Genomic DNA, 24176 nt, shown 5'->3' on the forward strand with positions numbered 1-24176 from the left:
CATTTGGGCCTGCATAATTTTGCAACTAACTTTTAAGGTTAATAGTGTAATGTTAAGGCTGAAAAATGCAGATATAAAACTGCATGTATGACAATAAAGGCCGCATTCAGCAAATCCAGCAGACTTTAGCACGAAGTTCCACATGCTGAGGAACTGAAGCTTAACAAATTAGCTCCAGATATGACCGTATTAGGGGGAGCTGAAGACAGCTCTACAGGGCTGGGTTTTCTTTGACCAGGGAAATGCCTTCAAGAAGACTCACTTGAGGTAATGAAGGCATTATATAAACAATTAAAAGGCAGTTGTTGGAGGCTGGTAGAAAGCTCATGTATCAGCAGTTAGTAATAATGAAGGTTTCCTATCTTCTTTCAGAATAAATACCCTGTTCCAGTTTGTAGCAGGGCTCCTGAATGGAGATCTGGTCACTAAAATTCCAGGCATTATTTCTTGTAGCACAGCATATGCAGTGTCTTACCTCTGCATCTCTACAGCTCCCTCTGAAGGCCAGCCAAAGGCTGGAGATTCCATTCAATAACCTGTTCAGTAACAGCAAAATCATTTACTCAGAGCAATAATTAATAAAAAGATTTACACTGGCTGAAGGGGTCATCAGAAGGTAAATGATGTATGACTGGCCCATCTGGGAATGTGATTAAACTCAGCAACAACGCTTCTTTCTCTCTTTAAAGAATAGGAAAAAAGCAGTTGGCTTAATCCTGTAGTTTGAAAATCATACATCATCATTGATTCATATAGAATGAAATGAAATAAAAATTGAGTAACTCATTTCACCTAAATACGAGACGAGTGCCTAAAGAAGTTTTTTACATGTCTCTGCTAGTATAGAATTTGTTATATGAATAGCTAATATTTATTATTAATAGATACACTAATTAAAGCCATACTCGTCATTTCCATTAGCCTACCCTCAAACTTCCACAGAACTGTCCATCTGGTTTTAATCAAAGCCAAATGGTAATCCAAGTTCTCAGGCTGGAACAGCTAAGAGGAAGTCATTCAGAGGAGGCAGAAGAAAGCAGAAAAGATAAACATGATATTCACTAAATTTGTATAGAGCAAAGGATGTAGATGCTGTGGGTTACTCTGGAGACGTGATTCAGGCACCCTGTCAAACTGGAACGAAGTAGTTACAAGTGTTTTATGTCAGCAAAATACTAATACGATCAAGATGGAGTCTGTCCTTTTGCTTTTGCAGAGCTGGATTTGTGTGACCCTGGAGGATTCTCAGAAGAGGTAAAGCAACATATACTACTGCCTGCAATGTGACTGTGTTTAAACTTTAGCATTCGTTTGCTCAGAACCAGCTTATTCTCTTGGGTAGGAATGTGATTTCAGCATGGGCGTGTAAACGGTACCTATCTAACCATGCATACAGACGCTCATTGGAACAGCACTAGGCTCTTTGTCAATGCCATGGGCTAATCGAGTTTAGACCATGTAGTTCTTTCCCTGTTTCTTACTACCTGGTGACAAAGACCAGGCATTTCGGAGACGTTCTGCTGTTGTCCTGCTTAACTGCTATCTTTGCGCAAATATTAGAGAGGCATAAAATATTTTTGCAATGGAGAAAAAAAGAAAACCCACACAGAAGGGAGGGGTTTGAAAACACTTTTATGTTACGTAACTGTAGCGCAGATCTTTGCACTCGACAGAAATAGCCCAGCAGTATTAAACTGAATGTCTTGAAATGCTCAATCTTGTTGTCTTTTTTCGTTCCTGCATCTCTGTGCGCTCTCTCCCTGTCCCGCTCCCTGGCGCAGGCAGGCAGGCAGCTCGCTGGCTCTCTCTCTCCCGCTCCCTCTCCCTCTCTCTCAAAGGCAGGAAATACTTTTCAGGCAATCTGGGCCTGGTTGTTGAGGCCCCTTTCACAAAACATCAGTCTGAATTTAGTAGACAGAAGTCACTGGGAAAAGCTTGACAGACTCGTGCTTAGCTAAGGCTCCCTCCAGCTGCAGAGGGTGTTTTTGTTAGAATCACACATTGAGCAAAACTGCTTCGAATGGAGAAATGATCTCAGTAGCAAAATCTGAACTTTTATACTAGCATAGGCTAATTAGACTCTGATTTGTTTGTTTGCTCCTCAGTTTTGTTTTTGTGTGAGGTTTTTTGCTGTTTGGTTTTTTTTTCTATTGACCAAAGATTTTAGGGAGGTCATGCCTGAACTCCAGAATCTCTTCATTTAGGTAAGGCTATCTTGGACTCTTTCTGATCTATAAACTATCAAAAGCAAACAAACAAACAAAAACAAAAAAAACCCAAACAAAACAAAACAAAAAAGAGAGGAAAGAAAAGAAAAATCAGCAAAGAAACAAGCAGTTTCCAGCACTGGAGCTTTCTGCATTCAGGATCTCAGCACTGAAACTGAAGGTAAAAAACTTATTCATTAAAAATGTATGTTTAGTTGTAGGTTGTGCTAGTTCTGCTATGCCAGATCCATAACAAAATCTTGTGCATTTTTCTTCATCTTTTAAAAATGTACTTGATATGCTGAACATTTTTTATTTACCTTCATATATAAATAGATTTGCATGCTCTTGTTTGTTTTTTTTTTAATGGACATTAAATAGGAAAGTTAGACTTGTGAATGATTTCTTTTTTTCACCTCATTTGCCAACAGGGAGGGCATTTAGGGGTATGTTTTTTCTCTCCCCCCACCTTCCTTTCCCTTCCCTCCAACAGTAATCATGATGAGTAGCATTTCAGTAGGTATATCAGTTATATCTCTTCTTGGCTTTCTAGCCTTGTCTCAGTCTTAGACAAAATTTGTGGTATAATTGACAATACAGCCTTAATTGTGTACACTCTACATATGAAATTCCAAGGTTTATTTCTTGGCAGTAGCTAAATTAGGTTATTTTTAGTAACCTATGATTAGATACGCAGCTTGGGGTATGCTGTGATAGTAGAGGGAAAGTAAGACTCAATAAATGCCAGCTAACTATAATTTTTGGTGAAGATGAATATTTACTCAGTTTTTTCCTTAACCTACTAAGTGTTTAACTATTAAATATCAATAATCTGCTGTTAAAGATTTTAGGAGGAAAATTAGGATATCATCTTTAATTGATGCATGGATGGAGCTCCTGCTATTTCATGTAGAGGTGTGATTTAATTATTAAATTGTTATGGACATCAGAAGTATTTTTCCTGCCAATGAATATAGTATCCTTTGTCTTTGCAAGAACTTGAAAGGGACATCTGTTGCTTATAAGTAATATGAAAGATTCTTTCTTATGTGCATCATTAAGGCTCCATATATTTATTGGCCAGATTGGTAACTATACAGGAGTCATCTGTTCACATGTTTTGCAAGGTTTTTAACTGTGCTTCTACTAATTTTTTTTCTTCCTTTTTAAAATGGTTGGTGAGTAATGAAATGACTTTATGGTGTGGAAGATTGTGAAAAAACAGTAAATATTCTAGAACAGGGCCAAATATCTCCTCTGCAACAGATTGAGAATTGTGTCTTTTACTCCCATTCAGCTGGAAAAAAGTCTTTTATGATAGTCAGAAGTGGCTCTGGGTTGTGGAGGACATGGGCAGAGAACAGCTGGTGGGCAGCAAGTTGTCCTTGGGCATTTCCTGGGATGTATTTTAAAGTCACGATCACTCATTTGCTTATGGCCAAGTGTTCTTCAGTTCTCTGCCCTGATGTGGCAGAGCTGTGGTAGATAGGTGGTGGGACAAGAGAAGCTGAGAGGAATCTGAACAGCTGAGTCTCCATTTCCCCTGTGAAATTTGCCCTGGAACTTTGATGTCTCAAGGGATTTGGCATTAGTGGCTTCTAATGCACTGTATTCCCATACTTGCTCCTGCAGATAAGTGTGTATGTAGATGGTATTGACAAGTTTTCTAGTTAAACAAAAGAGTAAATGCCAAGTAATAAAAATAATAATTCCATATCAAGTGCTTTCTTCTGCAGCACTGTCTTCTGGGTTTTAAAGAATATAATAACCTCACCTAGCCTCACTTGCAGATGAGAATACATCTGAGAGAGTTGAACTAAAGAGTCGACAAAAGAATACAACCTAGAACGTATTTTTTTATTTAACTCTGAAGTTTCTTAGAGACTATAAGAAAATGTGACACAGATAGCTGCCCGCCCTTTAGATTTTGGAGGCTCATTTAAAAGTCCTGAAGACAAATCACTGTTCATCTCCTGGTTCTACTCAGTCTGACTTCTCTGTTGTGCTAATCTGTTTTTGCTTTTTAAGATATTGTTGTTCCAGAGAAAGAATTCACAGGAAATGGACTGTTTTAAAAAATCCTGAAAATTATTTTATAGATATATACACAATGAACATGGAAAATGAACATCTGAAGTTTTTAGCCTTCAGAAATGTTGATATTCTTAATTTGAAACAAGAAAATAGCCCAAGTAATCATATCAGATGACTTCTTGGAACAATTAAGCTCATTAATTGATGTCTACAGCCTTGAGAAAAATTAGACAAAGTGATTACACTCATATAATAGATATTAGTCAAAAACTTTCCTTCACCATAGATTTATGTGCCTGCAAAATTCTTTTGAATGTTGTACCTGTTGAATTCCATGTTAAATCCCATAATCAGAGACCAAAATAAATTTGCATATTTGAGCCTAATTCATTAAGATCTCTGTAACACAAAGCAAAATATATTCCCTTCCAAAAGAAAATTGAAAGCAAAGATAACAGCTTGAGTAGGCAGTTTTTGAATAGGTGATGTTTATAGTAATTATTTAAAATTTCTTATCGTGAAATCAATTTTTAAATTATTCTTTAGGTGGTGGAACAAAAGAAAGATAACCACATGGCAAATAAAAGTTAATATATTTTAAAAAAATTAATATATTTTTAAAATTATCATAAATTTTAAGCTGATCTTTATATTATATTTTTATGTTGTCCTTAATAAGACTTTTCTTGCTGAAGTTTATCTACTTTGATTAAAAGCTTTCCTGAAAAGGGCAGTATCAGAAGTAAGAAGGGATCTTAAGAACAGTTTTCTTTTTTCTTAGGAAGAAGATACATTTTAGAGCATTCTCCTTTTTTATTTTAGTCATCTGGTTCCATTTTCAATTGTTTGTTTGTCTAGAAGCATAATTAAGAGAGGTTTTTCATGTTGGTATTCTGTTCCTTTTACAAAAGAAAAAGTACAATAAGGGAGCAACATAAGGCTGAAAGCAATTGAAACAGCATATCCAGAAATGCTACATCTTGATTTCAGTCCTAATAGGAATGAACCTCTGGAGGTCTCTGGTCCAACCCCTCACTCAAAACCAGGCCAACCAGACCAGCTTGCTCAGGGTCTTCTCTGCTTAAGTTTTAAATCTCTCCAAAGATGGATGTCAGTGGGATGGCTCAGTAAGGACTTAAAGCTACTAAAGACATATTTACATTGTGGGTATTATAGAGGCAGAGAGAAAGGAGGGTGATATACAAACACCTTGTACACCAGTCCTTTGAAAGATAAGCTTTCAGAATTCTGAAATGAGAATGTTAAATTGAAAAACAGTCAATTGCAAGGTTTGGGTCTGACAAAGACTTTTTTCTCCCTAATTTCACCAGCCTGGAAAATAAATTTTTACATTCTTACTTGAAGGAGGCAGACTTAATTGGGTCCAAGTGCATTTACAAACCACTCAGTGTGCACTACACATTATTTCTCTCTCCAGTTTCAAAGAAATACATCGAACAGCAGCCATTTTGATTGTTTTTTTCTTCTCACATCTTCAGTTACATTCTGGAAATACTTGCTCAGTTTACTTTCAGTACATTTTTACACGTGTATCAAAATGGAATCCCAAGTGACCATATTATATGTACATTCCCACCAAAATGCACAGCCATCTCAGTAGTCATTCTCTCTAGGCTCTTTATTGATGGGACCAAATTATTTTCAGCTCTTTATGTGCAAAGTATATTTGTAATAAAGCCAAAAATACTTTTCAGTCCTCTCTACATCAGGAAAGTCCAGTAGGCAGACTGGTTGACAAAAGCCATTGTCCATAGTGTCTCGGATTTCATAGCTCAAGCAAGCACCGGCCACTTTTCTTTAAATGGAAATAGTGGCATTGAGAATACAATCTGATTAATTTATATTGTTTTCAGAAGGACCTCCTGTAGATAGAAAATTGTTTTTTTACTGGATTTGGCTAGTAAATGGAATTTCTTCCATCGTGGGGAAAAAAAAAAAAAAAAAAAAAAAAAAAAAAAAAAAAAAAAATAATAGCCAGAGTTTTCTGGGATACCATGTCTTATGAAATGTCCTTGTCTCATTTTATATTGCTTTTTCAAGACACTTCCAGTCAGAGGTGTAAGGAATCTGCCAACTATGTTGTATTTTTCTGGGGGTAGAGAGCAGAAATGTTTTTTGGGAGGATTGTAAGGGCAGTGCAATTTCCATATACAAGACCTCCATTTTGGAAAAGGAATTTAAAAGGAATTTTAAAATTCCTTTAGGGAAAGAAAAACTTTGTGCAAAAAGTAGTAGTCAGATAACTTTCATCATTCCAAAGAAGAAAGGGATTTATATTATGTTGAAATCAAGGTGGCATAATATCTTTCAGACTACTAAATTTTGAAGACTAGCAGACTCAGGTCAGAATTGGTAGGTATCATTGGCTCTGATTTTTTTCTAAAAAAATCTATGCTAGAAATGCTTTTTGACATTGTTTCTCTTTTAGTTATAAATTTAACAGCTGTTGTAACTCTGGAATGATGCTACGATGAAAGGGATGTATTATCACAAGAGCTAGTAAGAATTTAATTCTGATTATTAATATATTAAAATGGTATTTAAAAATTACAGTAAAGTAGTATAAATACTTGAAAAAATAGTATTTCTCTGTTTGTTGATTATGCATCAATGCCAAATAGTACAAAAATCTATACCTGGCTATTTTATAGAATCTTTTATATTGGTTTTGATTTGACAATTAAATTGGGTATAAATGGATAACTGTGAATCAGGTTGGATCCTGTCATTTCCCCTTTCTCATCCTTGAGGAAAGAGGCTCAGCTGATCTGAGGCTCAGCAGTGGAAATGAACCAAATACAAAAGCAACCAAGCTAAAACCCATGTAATCATATGTTGGCTACAAGTACAAGCCCTTCTTTGTATGATGATGAGCACTGGTGATGCAGAGAAATAGAAAGTAAAGAAACTGTGTTATGCTTTGTAACAATAAATCAAAGTATGCTGACAAAGTTTGGGCTCATATCTTAGGAACCAATAATATTTTTACAAAACAGGCAGGCCTTTGGATGTCTCTGAATGAAGAACTTACCAACTTTATAATTTGGAGCATCTAATATATTGATACCTTATAATACTGATGGAAAGAATCACAATTTTGTTAGCTGTCTTTTAAAGAAAGGTTGTTGACAGCCTTAACATTATTACACATTTTCATTCACAGCAAACTATAATGAGCATATCTGACTTATGTAAAATGAAATGGCTAAATGTTAGCCATTGCTTACTCATTCTTCTTCAATAAGCAAACTTTAGGAATTGGCACTTCTATTATACTGATATAACAATTTTAGTAACCTGAAACAATGTATTATTCAGTTCTTACCCACCTAAGACTGTATCATAAATGATTCTGGAAAGTCTCCCTATCTGTGTGACACTGAAAAATTTCCATCTAGATATTTATAGCTGAGTCCAACTATTAGCACAATTTCTATTCATTATCTCACAGGTGACAGCAGCTTCCCTTAGGAGACAATCGGTGATCCTAAACATTATGTATCCAACATTGCTGCTAGTTTTAATTTCTCAGAATTAAAATCCATCTACAAAGTGTAAGAAAAGAGAGGTTTTAGGACTTTAATATTTTTGCCATTCACTTCAATTATGTTTTGCCTTGAAGGTCTGCAGAATGAAGCAGAAGAGAAACAGGTGAGCAGTTTCTAGCTAGCTGTTCCATCTCTACAGTTACATGGATTGCATTGATTTCAGTCCTTTAAAAATAACTTCTAAAGCAGGGACATATTTACAATGTACCTGTCAGTCAGTTTTAATATGCTTGCTTGTAGGCAAAAGATAGGCAGGACTTACCTATCTTTTCCTGAAAAAAGGGAATAGAAAGTATGTGCTATTCCCGTTTCACAGAAGCTCCAATTGCTCCAATTCACCTTTCACTGCTACACACACTGTACTTATATTTCTTTTCACTTATTCAGTGGTGAAAACAAACAGGAAGAGATCTCAAAAAAAAAAAAAAATAGGATGTGAAAAGACATTCTTGGGCTATGTTTGTGTTTATCCGTACAAAAATCAGCAACAGCTACATAACTGACCTATGTTTGCATTGATAACATTTAAGTGCATCACACGCATACGCATGCAAAACTGACCAGTAAAATTTATTGGAAAATTTTCAACTGTTTTATGATATTGTTCTGAGAACGTACTTGTTTTAAAAGTACATTTCTCTTCTGATTTTTAGAATGAAGCTGTATTTTCAAAAAATTTCTTTGTTCAAACATTTATATTTTATATATAGTAGAAATAAAGAAAAATGCATCTGGTGTGCACTAGATTAATTACCCTACAACAAATCATCCTTATATTCATATGTTTTAGGACATCATGATATAGAAGAGTCTATATCTATGCACTACAAAAGCAGTTTATGTAGCGACTGCAGATAAGGTGAGCCTCTGTGTTAGCAAAATGCAAAGGGTGGTATATAGCCAGGAAACAAGAAAAGAAAGGATTGTAAATTCTAAAACAGGAGATATTTTAAATTACTAGCTGAGTGAGGACCTAGAGGCTTATGTTTTATCTCAAATTATTTGTAAACAACAATCTGTCTCAGAGCTTTGTATGGAGTTAGTGAGAGAGCTGAATGTAAGCCAGACCAGGATGATGTGAGATGAGTTTATAGGAAACAGACCCTGTTCACTCAGACTTCCTTAAACAAAGTTTGCTGACTGGGGTCACAGACCAACAAAGATAAAATAATGATAACAAAATAAATATTTCTGCTTGATCTCTGTTGCTTATGTATGCCTGCTATGTAAAAAATTTAATGAAGCAGTCTTTCATCTCTGTGTAAGTTCATAAACTACTTCTTTGCCTTATTTTTTTCACAGGAAAAAAAAAAAAGCATTAATGTAAAGCATTAGCAAAAACTGAATTCCAATGGCAGGACAGTAGAGGCTACGCTGCCTCAGCCACCATCTGAAACTCTCCTGCCACTTAAGCTTAGTCACCCTAAGTGACAAAGGGGACTGTTCTGCAGTGTGACAACCGAAACCTCACTTCCATTTCCTTTGGCCAAGAATCTTGTACTGAGTCAATATTGCCAATATTTCTAAAACCACACCCAGGATCAAGATTTTTTTTATCCAGGAGAAGTCTTTATCATTCATATCTTGTTTCAAACCTTATCCTTCAGAAAGGTAAAAGCAAATGCAATTCTTAATTATGGGAGCTGCAGAGTAGACTGTATCACACTGACAGATTCTTTGACAAGCAAACAAGTCTTTTCACTCTACTAAACATTTCAACAGACTTCTGAGAGTTCACCTGCCTATCTTGGAAATCTGGAATAAATCAGATATGAAGGTTTCTAGTTGTGGTTTGGTAATGATGAAAAGAGAGAAAGAGGGATGCTTCTATCCAAGGTGAACAGTACAAGTGGACTTGAAAGGGGCATTTCTCAGAGGAGAAAAGAATGTCAGGAAAATGTCACGTCAAGAAAAAAGTAAGCAGCAATAGCAGAAAAGCAGTGATCAAGGCAGGAACCCTTTCTTCTGCAAAGTGGTAGAGCTGTTTGTTCTCTGGCAGAGACAGGAGTACAGTATGAATCTTATTTGGAGGTCTGGAGTAGGGAATCCTCCAAGGCACAGGCTGTGTGCCTTCATGTGAGTGCAAAGGAAACATCTTATTCTGAATATAGAGGCAGAGAAAGGAAAAAATTGGCCCTTAACTGTTGAGCAGATAATGCAGAGAGAGAGGGGAGGAGAGGAGAGGAAACTTCCACCAAACTATGGGCTCCTCTGAGTACCATGGGAATGAGAGAATTTTAGGAACTGGAAGATGAAGCTACCTGGAGAGGGGGAGTATGTAAGGTAAATTTTTCATACTCAGTGCTAACATAAGGCCATATTTTAGAGAACAATGAAAGTGCCCTTGTCATATATTTATTTGTCTTGCATTTCAAGCAAAGCATTTGATATTCTCCCATTTAGTATTTTTTTCTGCAGTCTATGAGGCAGCCAAAACTAGTGATAGCACAAGTAAAACAGAAGGGTTTCTAAAGTAAAATTTATTTGTTTTTCATCCCCCATGAAATATAACTCTCCACATCCCAAAAATGAAAAACAGTGAGGGATCTGTTCTCCCCTTTCTGCACACGTGTAAATCCATTTAGCAGCAGCAAGATTAACACACACCCCCATTAACTCTTTGAATACCAAGCTTCTGCACATTAGGAGTAGCTTAAATCTGAGGTAGATGGGTGCATTTATGTCATTAAGAAGTTGCATGACGCTTTCATCTTTTTACACTTAATATTACTGGTGTCTTCCTTGGTTTTTTTCAGAAGTTTGTCTATGTGGCAGAGCAGTGTGTGTCATTTTCTGTTTAGTAGGCATCCTAGTAGAGGAAGAAAGAGGGAAGCTATAAATACACCTGGGTGCAACTCCAAGAAGCTAATGGAGTGCAGCAGAAATCTTAAGAGCCCCTTTTAGTAAACCTGCTGCTTTGCAGAGTTCAAAAGAAAACAGAACTGTAAAAATAATTTGATTGCTTCTGAGGAGCTGTAGGGCTCCATCAGGAAAAGGTGCAGCAGAGGTTAAAAGTATTGTCATTATTGATATGCACCCTGTGGTGATCTTGGACCATGCAAACTTAGAAATAGTAGGAGGATAAATGTGTAAAATTAAGTTAAAGTAAGAATGCAAATTTATACAATTGCTGGACTCTGTATTTCATTATTTAAGTCTCCCTCTCATATTCAACCAGAAAAGAAAGAAGAATCTTAAAGTTGTATTAAACTCTTACTACCAAATTTTGCCTCTGAAACCAGATAATTTTTTTTGGCCTGGCTTTGTGTGTTATTTTCCATTTTCCTCAGCCTCCCACACGCTAATGACTTGTTCATGGAATTCTCTTACTCTGTCAATATATTTTCTTTTTAAGCACAGTCTCCACAGAGGTGGAAAATGTGAATGTGAAATGAAGCTTGCCATCCTCAAAGAAGGTAAAGCTCTAGGAATATGTACAACCCTATCCTGAAAGTCAGTCTGTCAAGACATAATTTACAAAAGTTCAGCTGCACAGGCATAATTCTGCATTTCTTTCAAGATGAATACTTTTATACCTTCAGGCATTTGATTTGTCAAGGCAGCTTTGTGGCCTGGTGGGCAATCAGAATTTGCCTTACTAGACTGAAACCACCCAGAATTAACTCAGTATTTAATCTTCTTTATTGTTGAAATCAATAAGCAGGTCCATGCTAGGTGCTGACAGTTCTTATATAGGGAGTGAAAAGTAGAAGCATCGTTTCTTGAACCTCTGCTGTTTTATGGGCCTGAAGTTCTGCTTTGTTATTTGACAAAGAACTTCTTAATTTGATTTTACAATGCATAAATTAAGATGAGGTATTTTCTTTGTGCTAATTCATACATTCAATGTTACAAGATTAATGTATCTGAAATGCCATCATCCACAAGACTGGATACAGCAGTCTGTGGAAAATACCCACCTAAATCATCAAGCAACGACAGCGGGCACTGGAAGAGCCTGACAGTCAAGGGGAGCGGGACTTCTAGGGACAACCATACTGGCTTGCAAGCTGCCCTTCTGGAGACCCACATCCTAAAGAAGGATTCCCTGCCTTCCTCACACTAGTAGATCCTGCATACATTCACCAAAGGTTTTATTTCAGATTTCATTATGTATTTGTGGTAAGGAATATGCCAAAATCTTAAATTAGTTTTCCTAGGGTTGTATATTTTTTTACTCCACAACAGCTGATTTCTACTGCAGTTTCATGTAACACTTATAATTACATCTTGCCCTGAAAAGAGTGAAACAATAACAATGAAAATGAGAGCCATTGAATGGGCCAAAGCTACTCATAAGTTATGTGGTTTATAACTTCAGTAAATTCAGAAAAACCCTCAAGTTCTGCTCTACCTCTTTGAGAAACAGCCAAAGTCCTGCACTCCAAGGGTATCCCTGGAAAAAGAAGAAATACAAAGTAACTTTTTTGTGTGAAGCAATCATGGGACATAATGCCATTTATACCCATGGAAAATAATATCTTATGACAGACATGATGAAGAGAGAGATACTGTCAAATTCTGGCTCTGGAGCAACTTGATTTTCCATGTGCATGTTTATACCATTTTTGTTTACTTGATATTGGACAGTTATCAGAAAAAAAGTTATACTGAATTATGATTAATGCCAAGGTTTGTATGAAAAGTATTAAAACTTTAAACAAAGCACTCTTCTAAATTTCTGTCCTTCTGGTCCTGCAGTCTTATCTTGCTTTTACACTTTTGTTTAAACTGTTCCTTCCCTTTCCTTTTTTTTTTTTATTTATTTTTGTTTTTATTTTGATTTGGAGTTGGTTCAATAACCAGCCCTTTTTTTATTTCTTGCAGATGTTAAAATGAAGAAACCCTTTCTCCCTCTGGAGCAGTGCACAGCAGCCATGACATCTCTGGTCCTCTGTGGAAGGTACATTGCAGCCTGCTGCTGAATTGTTATGACATGTCTCTAGCAATCAGGAAAAAAAGCTGGGAAGAACACGTGACCCAGTGGATGGGATTGGCTTTGGAGTCTGTGGAGTATAATACAGCATGTCGTCACGGACTTGTAGCTGATAACTTGCAGACAAGTATGGAAAAAGATGAAATTTTGAGTGTGGACCAGAAAGAAAAATGTGCTTCCTTTCCAGAACACTGTTATAGTGGAGAGCTGATTGGCTTCCCTGCAAAGCATCTGGGAAATGTTTCAAAGGAGGTGGATGAAAATGACAACCATGAGGATGAGGAGCATTTTCTGGAGGCCAGCACAGAAACTCTAGTCCATGTGTCTGATGACGATGATGACTCTTCAGCACTCAACATGGATAATACTGATTACCACACTAGTGATCTAGGAAGGGAACCAAAAGATGAAGAAACAAATTCAAATGGAGCAGGCTCCTTAATAGAGATGGAACAAACAACAGAGAGTAACAAGGCAACGGACGCATCTGTAACAATTGGAGATATAAATAAGGAATCTGCCTGTAACACAGTTCCTAAAGAGGAGATGGAAGATGAGATCTGTGGCAGCGCTGGCCAAAGCCTGGAGCTTTGTAATTGTGAAGGCTTAAATGAAGTAGTAGATGTAGAGAAAGAAGGTCTTTCTAATTCTCCAAATGTGAAAGAAATTATTATGCCTGGGAAGCAGATGCTTCATACTGCTGCAATTGCACAACAGCGCCGGAAATCTGATGCTTTTAAAGATGGGCTTGGAAAGTCTGAGTCTAATGTGGTAGAGTGTGGGATTTCTTCTGAATCATGCACCAGCAGTGATAGACAACTCTGCTCAGCACTGGAATCCAGTGACTCTCTTATGCAATCTTCTCCTTTCTCTCTCATCCCGGCAGTGGAAAATGGTCTGTATGAAAGTGGTTTCACAGAACCTCAAGTGGCCCCTGGAAACAAATGCCTTTCAAATGTTAGCTCAGCAGAAGACATTCAGTGTTTACATGTAAGGGATCATTTGACCACACAAGAATATCCAAACAGTCAAGTGAAACTGCGCAAAAGAAAGGTAGGATGCTCATAAACTGCAGAGATTTTTTGTAATGTTTTCCACGATTTCTTTTGAAGGTTATTCCACAACTAATCGATATGAGATAAAAATATGTCTCAGCCTTGTCTCAATAATTTGCGATATTTTTCTTCAAATAGTTTTGAGAATGATGTCTCTATACAACAATCAAATCGCATCAGGTCTTTTTAAGGTCTGTAAATGGCTAAGCTGTAAATTTGAAAAGTACTTTAATATATTCACTTTATATATATATATATATATATATATACATGTACATAAATAATTTCATTTAAGTTGTTTGAGGCTGGATGGATAAGTACCTTCTATGTGTTTAGGGGGTTTTTTGGTTTTATGCTGCTATCAGGTACCATTATCCCTCTTAGGAAACTAGAGGTTTGGAAGCCTTATTGCTAAAATAGAAGAGGGGGAAAGTGCAGCAAAACTTTCAGAGGGAAAGGAGTGGAAACATTTTGCAGTTGTTTGGTTTTCATCTCAGCCCCATGAACATTCTTGCAAGAATTATTGCTGAGTTTGAAACAATGTTTTGTCATTTTAAAGCAACCTTAGAGTTTCACTCTCTATACAGAGTAAGAAAAAGTATCGTTACAGAATTTTAATGGACAGATTCTCTGGTAATAAAAGTTCCATTGGCCTTCATGGGTGATGCTCTGGCTGTGGCATTTCAGAATTCATCTTGAAGTCTTGCTTTTCCAGCTATGTGAGATTCCAATGATCTTGTAGTGAGTATTGCTCTGAGTTGCTATCAAGAAACAGAAACCTGACTAGCAGTACCAGAAATGCTAACTTCCTTACCTGTAGGAAACAGTTCAAGTTTAAAAGAAAAAAAAAATTAACATCATATTTAAGAACAAATTGACCGTTACAACCTTAGGCTCAATAGCTCTACTTCAGCATCTCATTTGCTTTTTTACTGGGCATAGTTGTTAATATTGATGTGTCCATTTCATATTGTTAGCAAGAAATTTTTTTATACTATAATTTCAACATTCTACAATCAGTATTTGAAAATACAGATAATTTTTTTCTTTATATATAGATGCAGCTACTGTACTGTGACTCTGCTTTCAGAGTACCATGCTATATTTTTACATAGCTTTGAGGTTGCTACTTTTCATGTATCTCCTTGTATCGTGTTTTGAGATCATATATTCATCTTTTAAATGTACACATACAAGAATTATATTTGAAAATACATGTGGAATTTGTGGAATACATGTCGAAAATATTTTAAAAGACAGACTATGAAAATTCCACTGAGAATAATGGTGAGAAAAACTAAGAAAGGACATGAGCACAGAGAGGAGCAAAATAAAGTGTTACTTTAAGGAAGGTTGAGAGTTACATAGCTGCACAGCTGTGTGTGCTGTACAAGGGGATGGACTCTGTAGATCTGCAGAAGTGACCTTGTATCACTTCGGTTAAAGAAGTCTTTACCTACAACTGTAAAATGTTTGGAAAAAGGGAAAAGATATGATCTTCTGTTGCTTCTGGTATTATTTATCTCTAAGTTTGCAGGACACTTCTACAGACAGTGTTCCTGTGTGCAGGATTTTATCCCTTATCTCTAATCATATTCTCTTTTACTGTGTTGGTAATAATCTGTAATGAAAAATGTGCCTGTGTTTACAAACTTTCCCTGAAAGCCACTTTTGTAATTTTAACAAAACTTTGGAAAAACAACAGACTTGAAACTGAATCCATCCGTAAAAGTCAAGTATTTGCTTTGCAGTGACAGGAAGACTTAAGGGATTGGGAATGGTATATAAAACCTTTTTTCTCAAGGTCAGCAGTTCAAATGCTGCAGTTAAGGCCTAAAACACACCACTGTCTGATTGATGCTCAGTGTCAAATATAGTTGCACATAAGTGTGTGCTCACAGAGGTCAGCATATGGGAAAAGGCACATGGAAATTAATTGCTGAAGGCATTTGTGCACCCAAACCTTCAGTGGTACCTTGGGGGATCATCGAAAGGTGCTGATCTTTGGGTATTTCCATGACCGTGAAGATCTTAGGACCCTTGAGGAGACGTCATTCTGCTCTTGCTGCTATTAAATTTTTCTGAAAACCCATTCCTCATTAACATAGTTTAAACCACTTTTAATTGTGACAACAGATCATGACCTCCCATCTTATCTTTAGATCTTCTGTCTTCACACTGAAGCTGAGGTGAGACAGTGGATCTGCTGTGCTTGCTCTGCAGATGAATGCAGGCTTGAGAGCTCAATGGCTTAAAGTTTAGCATCTTAGACCAGCTCTAGCTCCATTTCAGTAAATTGCTTTAGCCATGATGGATGTACTGACACTGAAGATACATTTTGCAAAGAGGCCCAGCTGTTACAGGATTCTTTGCTCCCTCAAGTTTCCAGGGTTCAGATCATTGATACACAGCACCTTCTTTTCCTTTGCTTCTCAGAGAGACTTCCTGAAGCATGGAAATAGGAAGTGACTGAAGTTAATTAAGAGGTATAAATGATGTTAGATCCTACAGTAATAGAGCTATCCTGTTTTTGAGTTGACTGGTAATCAATGCAGTTTACTCACTACATGCAGTTGATGGTTATTAATAGTTCTGAGTAGCAAAAGCATAAAGGGATCAACTATATGTGTCTACAGCAACCGGTCTCTGCTCTATGCTTTCCCAGGTTAAAGAAATTTAGATTTTTAAACAGTCATTTGAGAGTTATACATGATCAGTTTCCAAAGACTGAAATAATCTTTGGAACTAATGACAAGCTCTGATTCTTTTCATGTGGGACATCCCATGTAAGTTCCATGTTCACATTTATAATGCAACAGTTACCTGTTCAATTGTTTTCTTAGTTTGTATAAGGTATACATATCTGCATGCCTTTACACTTGAAGCTAAGCACAATTTACTGAAAATCTGTCATTCATTACAACAATGAAAAACTTTTCTATCTCCTGTGTTTTATATTCCAGATTGTAATGATATAACAAAAATTTGCTGCCCTGACAGCAGCAATTTTCTCGGGTATCTCAAACTGTGTTCCTTTGCAATGCTTCGTAGTGTTGTTATTTTCACTAACCTGTGGAAGAAACAGGTTCTAGACTGCTCAGTCACTGGGGAAATGTATTGTTACAGTATTTTTTTTCTGAGCAGTCCATAGAAAGAGCTTTGGAGTAAAACTTCCAAAGATAAACTCTCTTGGATGTAGAAATCAAGAGCCAAGTTCAAAATAGTTTAGACAAACTGTGATTCAGTATTGAAGTTCTGGTTCCTTATCTAACTGTTAATTCTGAAAATTCTGTGATGCTTTTTAATGTAAAACTTCTGGTTTGCTGCAGAGATTTTTGGTTAAAAGTATTAATGAATTCTGTAAAATTAGAGATTATAAAGTACTGGGAAATTCCTTGCACACAGTGTGATCAAGTAAGAAATCTATACATTAAGATTGGTTTTGGGAAGTGCAATCAGTGTATTGTGCCTGGTGATTTGAAGTTTCCTTTTTCTTCCAAGAAAGGCCATAACCAAGAATGCTGCTTCAGGAAGGGCTAACTGCAATAGCAAACTACATGGAGTATGTGTGATGAATTTGTATCAGTTTCTCTTCTCAGGTAACAGACTGTATTTTAGTGCTTATGCATCACTGGAAAAGGAAGAAGTAAACAATTATTTTGGTGTAGAAGTTTATCTCTCTTTTAATATTTGCTACTTGTAATTCTTCTCAACAGCCTGCTTAAAAACTTTCCAGTTTCCATGTTGATGTTATCTCAAAGTCATTCATACAGTCCTAAAAAGTATAATAATTAGTGCTATTTCCTACTGCTCACTATAATTACTACTATTTTAATCCAGAATCATAGATTAATTGCTGTGTGGTTTGCAAAGGATACTTAAGGACACAGCTAATATCAACACAGTAACAGTGTCAATGAGATGCAGACTAAGGAAGAGATTATCAGAAGAATGGCATTAAATGCAGAAACAAACACAGGTAAAAGGTTACCTGGGGTAAGATAAGTTTTGTAGCAGTGCCTTTCCCCCACAAAAAAGCTATGAGGTCTTAATGAGTGGTTTTGCCTTTTTGTAATAAAGTTTGTTTCATTATTTTATCAGTTATACTAATCTGAGAAAAAAAATTGCTTGGTTGAGTTCAGGCCTTCCCAGCTATATTTGCTATGTATTATGCTTTGCCCTGGATTTGAAGGCTGACTCTCTTCTGATCTATAATAAATTCTGTTTCACAAGCCCAAAAGCTGTGCTTTTTATGCTGATCTAGGAAGTTAGTTTTTTCCTGGAGCTTCTGCGTCTATCACCCTGTAAATTGATTCCACAGGAAGCCTACAGAGCCTTGCCTGCTCTATTAGTTCTCCCAGTCAAGTTCCTGGGAAAGGTAGTAGGAAAAGTATCCCCAAAAAATCATAAAAGAGCTACCTATTTTACTGAAGTGGTTTCCTGTAGATCCTTACTGTAAGAGTAACATAAGCTTGTTCTGAACAATAGTATCCAACGTTTTAGATCTTTTTCCTTTTTTATTGCCACTAGAATACCAGATATTGAGTTTCCAGACCTACCACAAGTATGTCTTTATGAAGTCTTATTCAGCCTTTACTTCAGTTCTATCTTGGTTGAGATAATTTAATTATTTTCCAATTTTGAGTAATTCTTTTTCATGTCAGTTTTTAATTTAACTTTTAAGAATCTTGAAGTTTATTATTTTAAAAGAAGCTGGTTTAATAGACATCCAGTCTAAACTATTACTGCTTTAGTAATACACAGGCACAGGGAGGTTTTTCAGTGATGGGGGCTGTAGCAATAACTCCAATAAAATAGCTTAACAGAGGAAAAGCAATAATAGGAGATAAATATAAAGAAAAACAACTGGCGTGTGCAGGAAATCATGCATTTTGCTCTATCCTGATTTTGTCACAGGTAATTGAATTAATCTTTTTCTAAAATTCAATCTGCAAATGTGTGTCAGCCAGAGGCAGCTCTGTAAGTTGGTAATTTTCAGGTTTTTTCAATTGCACTGCTGCAAAATATGATGTGTAAACACATTTGTTTCCCACAATTTATATTTTCCTATTGAGTATTTTTAAAAATATATATCTTGTGAATATTACAGTGGACCAATCCAGCAATCAGGAAGAAAAATATCTGCTTTCAGATTACAATGGTCATTAGAAATTCTGAAAATATGGACAACAATGACTGTTGTTTGGATGTTTGTGGGAGACCAAGGCTTCACTGCTTAAATCTAGGCATTTAAAAACATTAGTGGATGTCATTAGAACTACTCTTTTTAGGCTATGTTTGATTACCTTGCTGAGCTTGGGTGTTATAATAATTTTTAACCTTATAGACTGCAGAACCTGATTACTATGGAAGCACCATCACAATAAAATTACTTTCAAATCATTCAGTTCTCTAACTACATTTCTTGTCAACATTTTTTCTTCACTTTATGAAGTACAATGGCAAAGGCAAATACTGAAAATCTGCTAATCTGTTTTTAAAGATGATCATTCAAACAGTGGAAATCTATGTTATCACGTATGGAATTTGGGTATGCTTTTTCAGATGTGATTTTGTTCCTTTTCTGCATCTCTTGTAATATTCAGAATTAATATTCTTGTAATATTCAGAATTAATTTCTAAAGCTTTTAGGAAAGAGCATGGATCTGTTTTTCCAACTTGATAATGTGAATATGAACACCATCAAAAATTGATGAGAGAACTTAAGGCACAGTAGCTTTCTCAAAGCTTAGTTTCTACCCACATGTCTCAGAGCTACAGGCTGTAATATTAGTACAGTGGGTAGTAACTATTACTGAGATCCTCAGTTGCTTCACCACAAAGAATTTGCTGCATTTGCACATTGCTATTAAAGGGTCATAATTTTGGAGGCATTGGGAAGAATTTGGCAAGAGCTGCAAGTAAAGCAAAACAAATAATGATTTTTTTAAAAAAAAACCTGAAACCTCCTTGGCTGCCATGAATATTTGTTTCCCTTTTCTGCACTGAAAATTTGCTTCCTACATTTGCCATTTCATAATGAAGATGGGGTTCAAAAATACAAATGGACAAAGCCAGTTTGATGCATGTTTTTTAAATTATGCATATTACCTATGGTAATTAGTAGAAAGTGGTAGTCATAAAGCACTCTGATTATTGTGGTTACATGACCATGAATTTTTTCTGTTGCTCTCACAAAAATATGTATCATAAATATTATCTCCATCTGGGAAGCTAAAGAATGCTTTCCCACAGACTTCCTTTGTGTTTGGACTGAAGTATGATGTATTTCAAACAATCTGAAAAGTATTTAAAACAAGGTCAGAACAGGATGGGACAATTGCCAGGCCATTACAGTATAACCTTTATGCAAATTTTACTTTGACACATTTTTGTGACAGTGTTCAGCAATAAATTTTAAAGGCTGCCAGAGTTGTCTAGACTGCAAACCAAGAGACTGTTGCACATCAAGCTATGCATTAGTTGGAGTTCAGCTACCTAAAATGGTCATGAAAGTATTTGTATTTATACACAGTTCACAGTCATGCACTATAGCTTCACCAAAATGATTATTATACTCTCCCAGGAACCAATGTAGAGACCTTTAGTTTCATGTAGTATGTAGTCAGAAATGTCTAATTCTTGTCCAAGTTTGCAATAATTGGCTGGAATAAAACTTTAAAAACATTTTTTTGTTTGTTTTTAAAATGAATCTTGAAGAAGTTCTCATTGGTAAGGGCCAATTATTTGCTGTTTGTAGTCTATAAATTCCCAGTTGTAGGTCACATTACATGGATTGGTGACCACTTTCTAAAATGACATCAGATTGGTAATTAACACCACATTTTTGAGGGCAGCTCTCTTGGAAGAATAAATGGGCATAGTACTGAAAAAACCAAAATTAACATTTCAGTAAATGGGAAGCAAAGTTAAAATGCTTGGGCAAAAGCTTCTGGATTAAATGGCATCAATATCCACAGCACACATTTCCACTGGTTAAAGATAATTTCTAAAAAAAGGACTTTTCTACATACAGCTGATCATCTGGCATTTTAATGAGAATAATGTTCACTATAAATTAACACACAAGTGAAAATGGAGAGATCTGAGAGGTGCACTGGGTTTTCCATCAAAACCCAGTAAATACAGCAGTAACCTGAAAAGTCAGTATTATAGCAGCCTTGCCTATATTAAAGATCCTTTGAAGCCATAGCTATGGTAGAGCAGCCCTTTTTGCACAACCCTTTACTGCGGACATGACCTGTGCTAAAAGCAAAGGCTTTTCTGCTAGTGATGCTGTGTCTGAGAAGGAAGCAGAGAAGGGCAGCCCAGCCTTGCCAGCTCTGGGGCTTGAGGCTTTACAGCAGTGAGGTATTTGCCACTTCTATCTAAGAGTATTTGGCCATAGCAGCAAAGTTTTGGGTAAGTCAGATGACTGATTCCAATTCAGCAGTGAGAAGCAAAGAAGGAAAGAGAACCCCCCACCCACGGTCTAAATTGCAGCAGGGTGGAAGATACACACAAAATGTTTTCCATGTTTGTGTGGTTTTTTTGTCTGTGGTGTTTTGTTTTGGGTTTTGGGGTGGGGATTTGCTTCCCATCATGGTAGTACATGTAACTGAAACACCTGAAAATGTGTTGCTCATGGTTCTGGCCTTTTACTGCTCTCTCAGAATGGCAGCATAAGAGACAAAGGGGTCTGTGCCACACATAGGGGGTGTTGGATATGGCTTTTCAAAATGAAACAATACTGTTTCTGCTGCCAAAAAGTATTCGAAGCTCCAGGAGGATATAGCCTAAAATGGTAATGAATTCAGATTTAGACAGATATTCTTCCAGGGAGCAGTACAGCCTTTCTCTATATGTATGTGTGAGTGCCTATGTGAGATGGAGTAAATGTATGGGAAATGTAAACCAGATCCTTGCTCTCCTTCATAACTGTCATAGCTGACGTCTAATGCCTTTAAAACAATGGAACATAAGGAACTTAGCTTATGCACATTGCATTAATGAAAAATTGGCTCACTGTAACATGAGGATGGCCTTCAATAATGTGTCATATTACAGCAATAACTTTCATATCTTAAGTTTCACGCTCTTTTAGCTGTTTCACCTTACATAAAAGTTAGAATAGCAAATGCAACATATAAATATTTGTTAAATGGAAGTTTATTTATCCTTTCCTGTAAGATGTCTTCTTCCAAAACATTTTTGCACACAGCACATTGAATTAAATAGGTTTCTATTTGCATATCCTGGGTGTCTTATTCAATTGGATAGTTTTACTTCCACATAAAATGTATCATCTATTATACCCATTTAAAAAAATCTTAAGGAGCTGATTCTGTTCTTGTACTGCATGTTTTAATCTCTTACATGGATCCTCAGCCTTTTTAAAAAAGATGTTTTGTATGCACTGATGATCACTGATATGTGATTCATGACTGTTCCTCCAATATGAAGGCATGAAATAGATAAAAATATTCAGCAGTGCTAAAGCTCATGGCTTGTGCTGTATGTAATTTTAGCTTCCAAATATTTTAAAAGCTGACATTTTACTTCATTGAAAATGAAAAAGCATGGCCACAAGCAAAAATTTGGGAATGTAAACTAAGCTGCTTTCCTACATCCAGATTTTCTGAAACACTACTCTTTTCTTCTGATAAATGCCAAGCTGTATTTAAGTCACACAAATTTAGTAGTGCCTGTATGTGTGTATCACACCTCACTATATCTGCTGGGTTTATTCCAGCACAGTAAACTCACCTGTTTACAAATATTCTCTACTGCTTGATAGATGATGACAAAATGATGTGATAGATGAGTACTGTCCTGTTGAGGCTTTACACTTAGAAAGTCAAGTAGCCAGGGAGTGAATAAGAGAAGAATTAGGGCAAAAAAAGACAGAAATATTGAGAAACTGTCTGATAGGTGGGATAAGACTGGAAAATAAGTAGGTGACAATTAATAGATTTTCCATTCAATTCTTAATTGCACAAAACTTTCTCAGCTCACAAAATGGACATCCAGATGATCAGTGTGTCTGTTTCCAGGACTTGATAGTCAAAGACAACTTGGGGAGGAGTTTTTCCGTATCTGTACCTTGCTTAATTTTCTTGTGGGTAAATATTCTGCAGGAAATATAATTTAGCACACTCCACAGATATTTTATTAATATTATTTATTGCTTTATAAAGTAATACTCTAATTCTTACTGAAGGTTCTTTTGTAACATGTTTTATAGCAATCTGATTGTGGTTTTGCAAACGGAAGCCTGTGAGCAGTTATGACTGTGAGGAAATCAACATTAATGAGGCTCAGAATACATACATATGTTCCTGAATTTACTCTTTTGGGAATAGTGACAGAAACTTTATATTGGAATGTCAATTAATTTTTTTCTAGGTCAACCACACTCCTTGTCAGATAAAAAAAAATCCTTCTTCATCCTACTCATACTCATCTAGTCAGTGTGTTAAGATCACTAATTCTTCCCCCTCACTCCTGCCATTTCAGAAATGCTTTGATTTTTTTTTCTCATTTCATGTACTGAGCTCAGTGTGGCAATATTGAACTTTTTAGCCTTTTGGAGCTGATGTGTATTTAGGGGGAAAAAAAATCACTCAGTGACATGAGAATGCTGTGTGTTTTTCCCCTTGCAAGCAGTGTTATTTCACAGGGTTTAGTACCTTGCTCAAAGGCAGCTGCCAAGCAGAGCCACACACTTACATGAGCAGACTAGGAAGGGGATATGAAGTTTTTGGAGAAAAGGGTGGGCAACATCCATAACTCTGACTTTTCATGTGAGGAGGAGAGCTGTCCCAGCACCCTCAAGAGTGAAAATAGTTCCTTGTCCCCTTGCCCAACACTAACTGCAGTTGCATAAATCTCTTCTCATATCCATTTATGAGGCTATCTGACAAAACCCTAAGAATTCTGTGTCTTTTTCACAGCTTTTTTAGCAGTTATAGTCTGCAGTGACTTCATTCCCAGTTCTGGGCGTCCTCTCTCAGTCCTTTCCATTACGCCCAGTTCATGGAGGAAAAGTTCTCCTGTGTCAACAGTATTGCCTCATGAAGCATAATAATGACAGCTTAAATGTCAGCACTGTTAGTCATTGATGATTGTCTTAGGGTTTAAGTAGTAATTTCTTATTTTTCTAGCCAGTGTGTTCAGAGGGAATATTTACCAGCAACAAAGTATAATTGAGGAGCTTTGATCTTTGCTTTGAAATGTCTTTTAAAGTGTAAAGAAAACTCATATATGCTGAGAATGTCATTAGAGGCTGTTTCTGGAGTTAGACCAGGATTCTGAAGGTGAAAGGACACTTCTCCAGCTCTCTCAACAAGTCCCTGGGAAAGTTAAAAATAAGTCT

The 24176-nt window shown here is 36.3% G+C and overlaps 1 protein-coding gene across 5 annotated transcripts in view; it reads left to right on the forward strand.

The window, feature by feature from the left end:
- The window catches only part of DLC1 (DLC1 Rho GTPase activating protein), a 242577-nt gene that overhangs the window by 26016 nt on the left and 192385 nt on the right, over positions 1 to 24176 (forward strand). Inside the window, exons 1-4 of one of the 5 annotated variants that reach the window (XM_071743463.1) lie at positions 1009 to 1254; positions 2205 to 2388; positions 7885 to 7913; positions 12638 to 13799. In XM_071743463.1, the coding sequence (XP_071599564.1) occupies positions 12747 to 13799 (1053 nt within the window). In that variant the 5' untranslated portion in view covers positions 1009 to 1254; positions 2205 to 2388; positions 7885 to 7913; positions 12638 to 12746. Of the gene's footprint in view, positions 1 to 1008; positions 1255 to 2204; positions 2389 to 7884; positions 7914 to 11203; positions 11227 to 12637; positions 13800 to 24176 lie in introns of those variants that run through there. The other 4 variants (XM_071743462.1, XM_071743465.1, XM_071743467.1 and 1 more) reach the window with 4 other exon arrangements.

This window comes from Heliangelus exortis, chromosome 4 (genome assembly GCF_036169615.1).
Source record: "Heliangelus exortis chromosome 4, bHelExo1.hap1, whole genome shotgun sequence".
Taxonomy (NCBI): Eukaryota; Metazoa; Chordata; class Aves; order Apodiformes; family Trochilidae; genus Heliangelus; species Heliangelus exortis.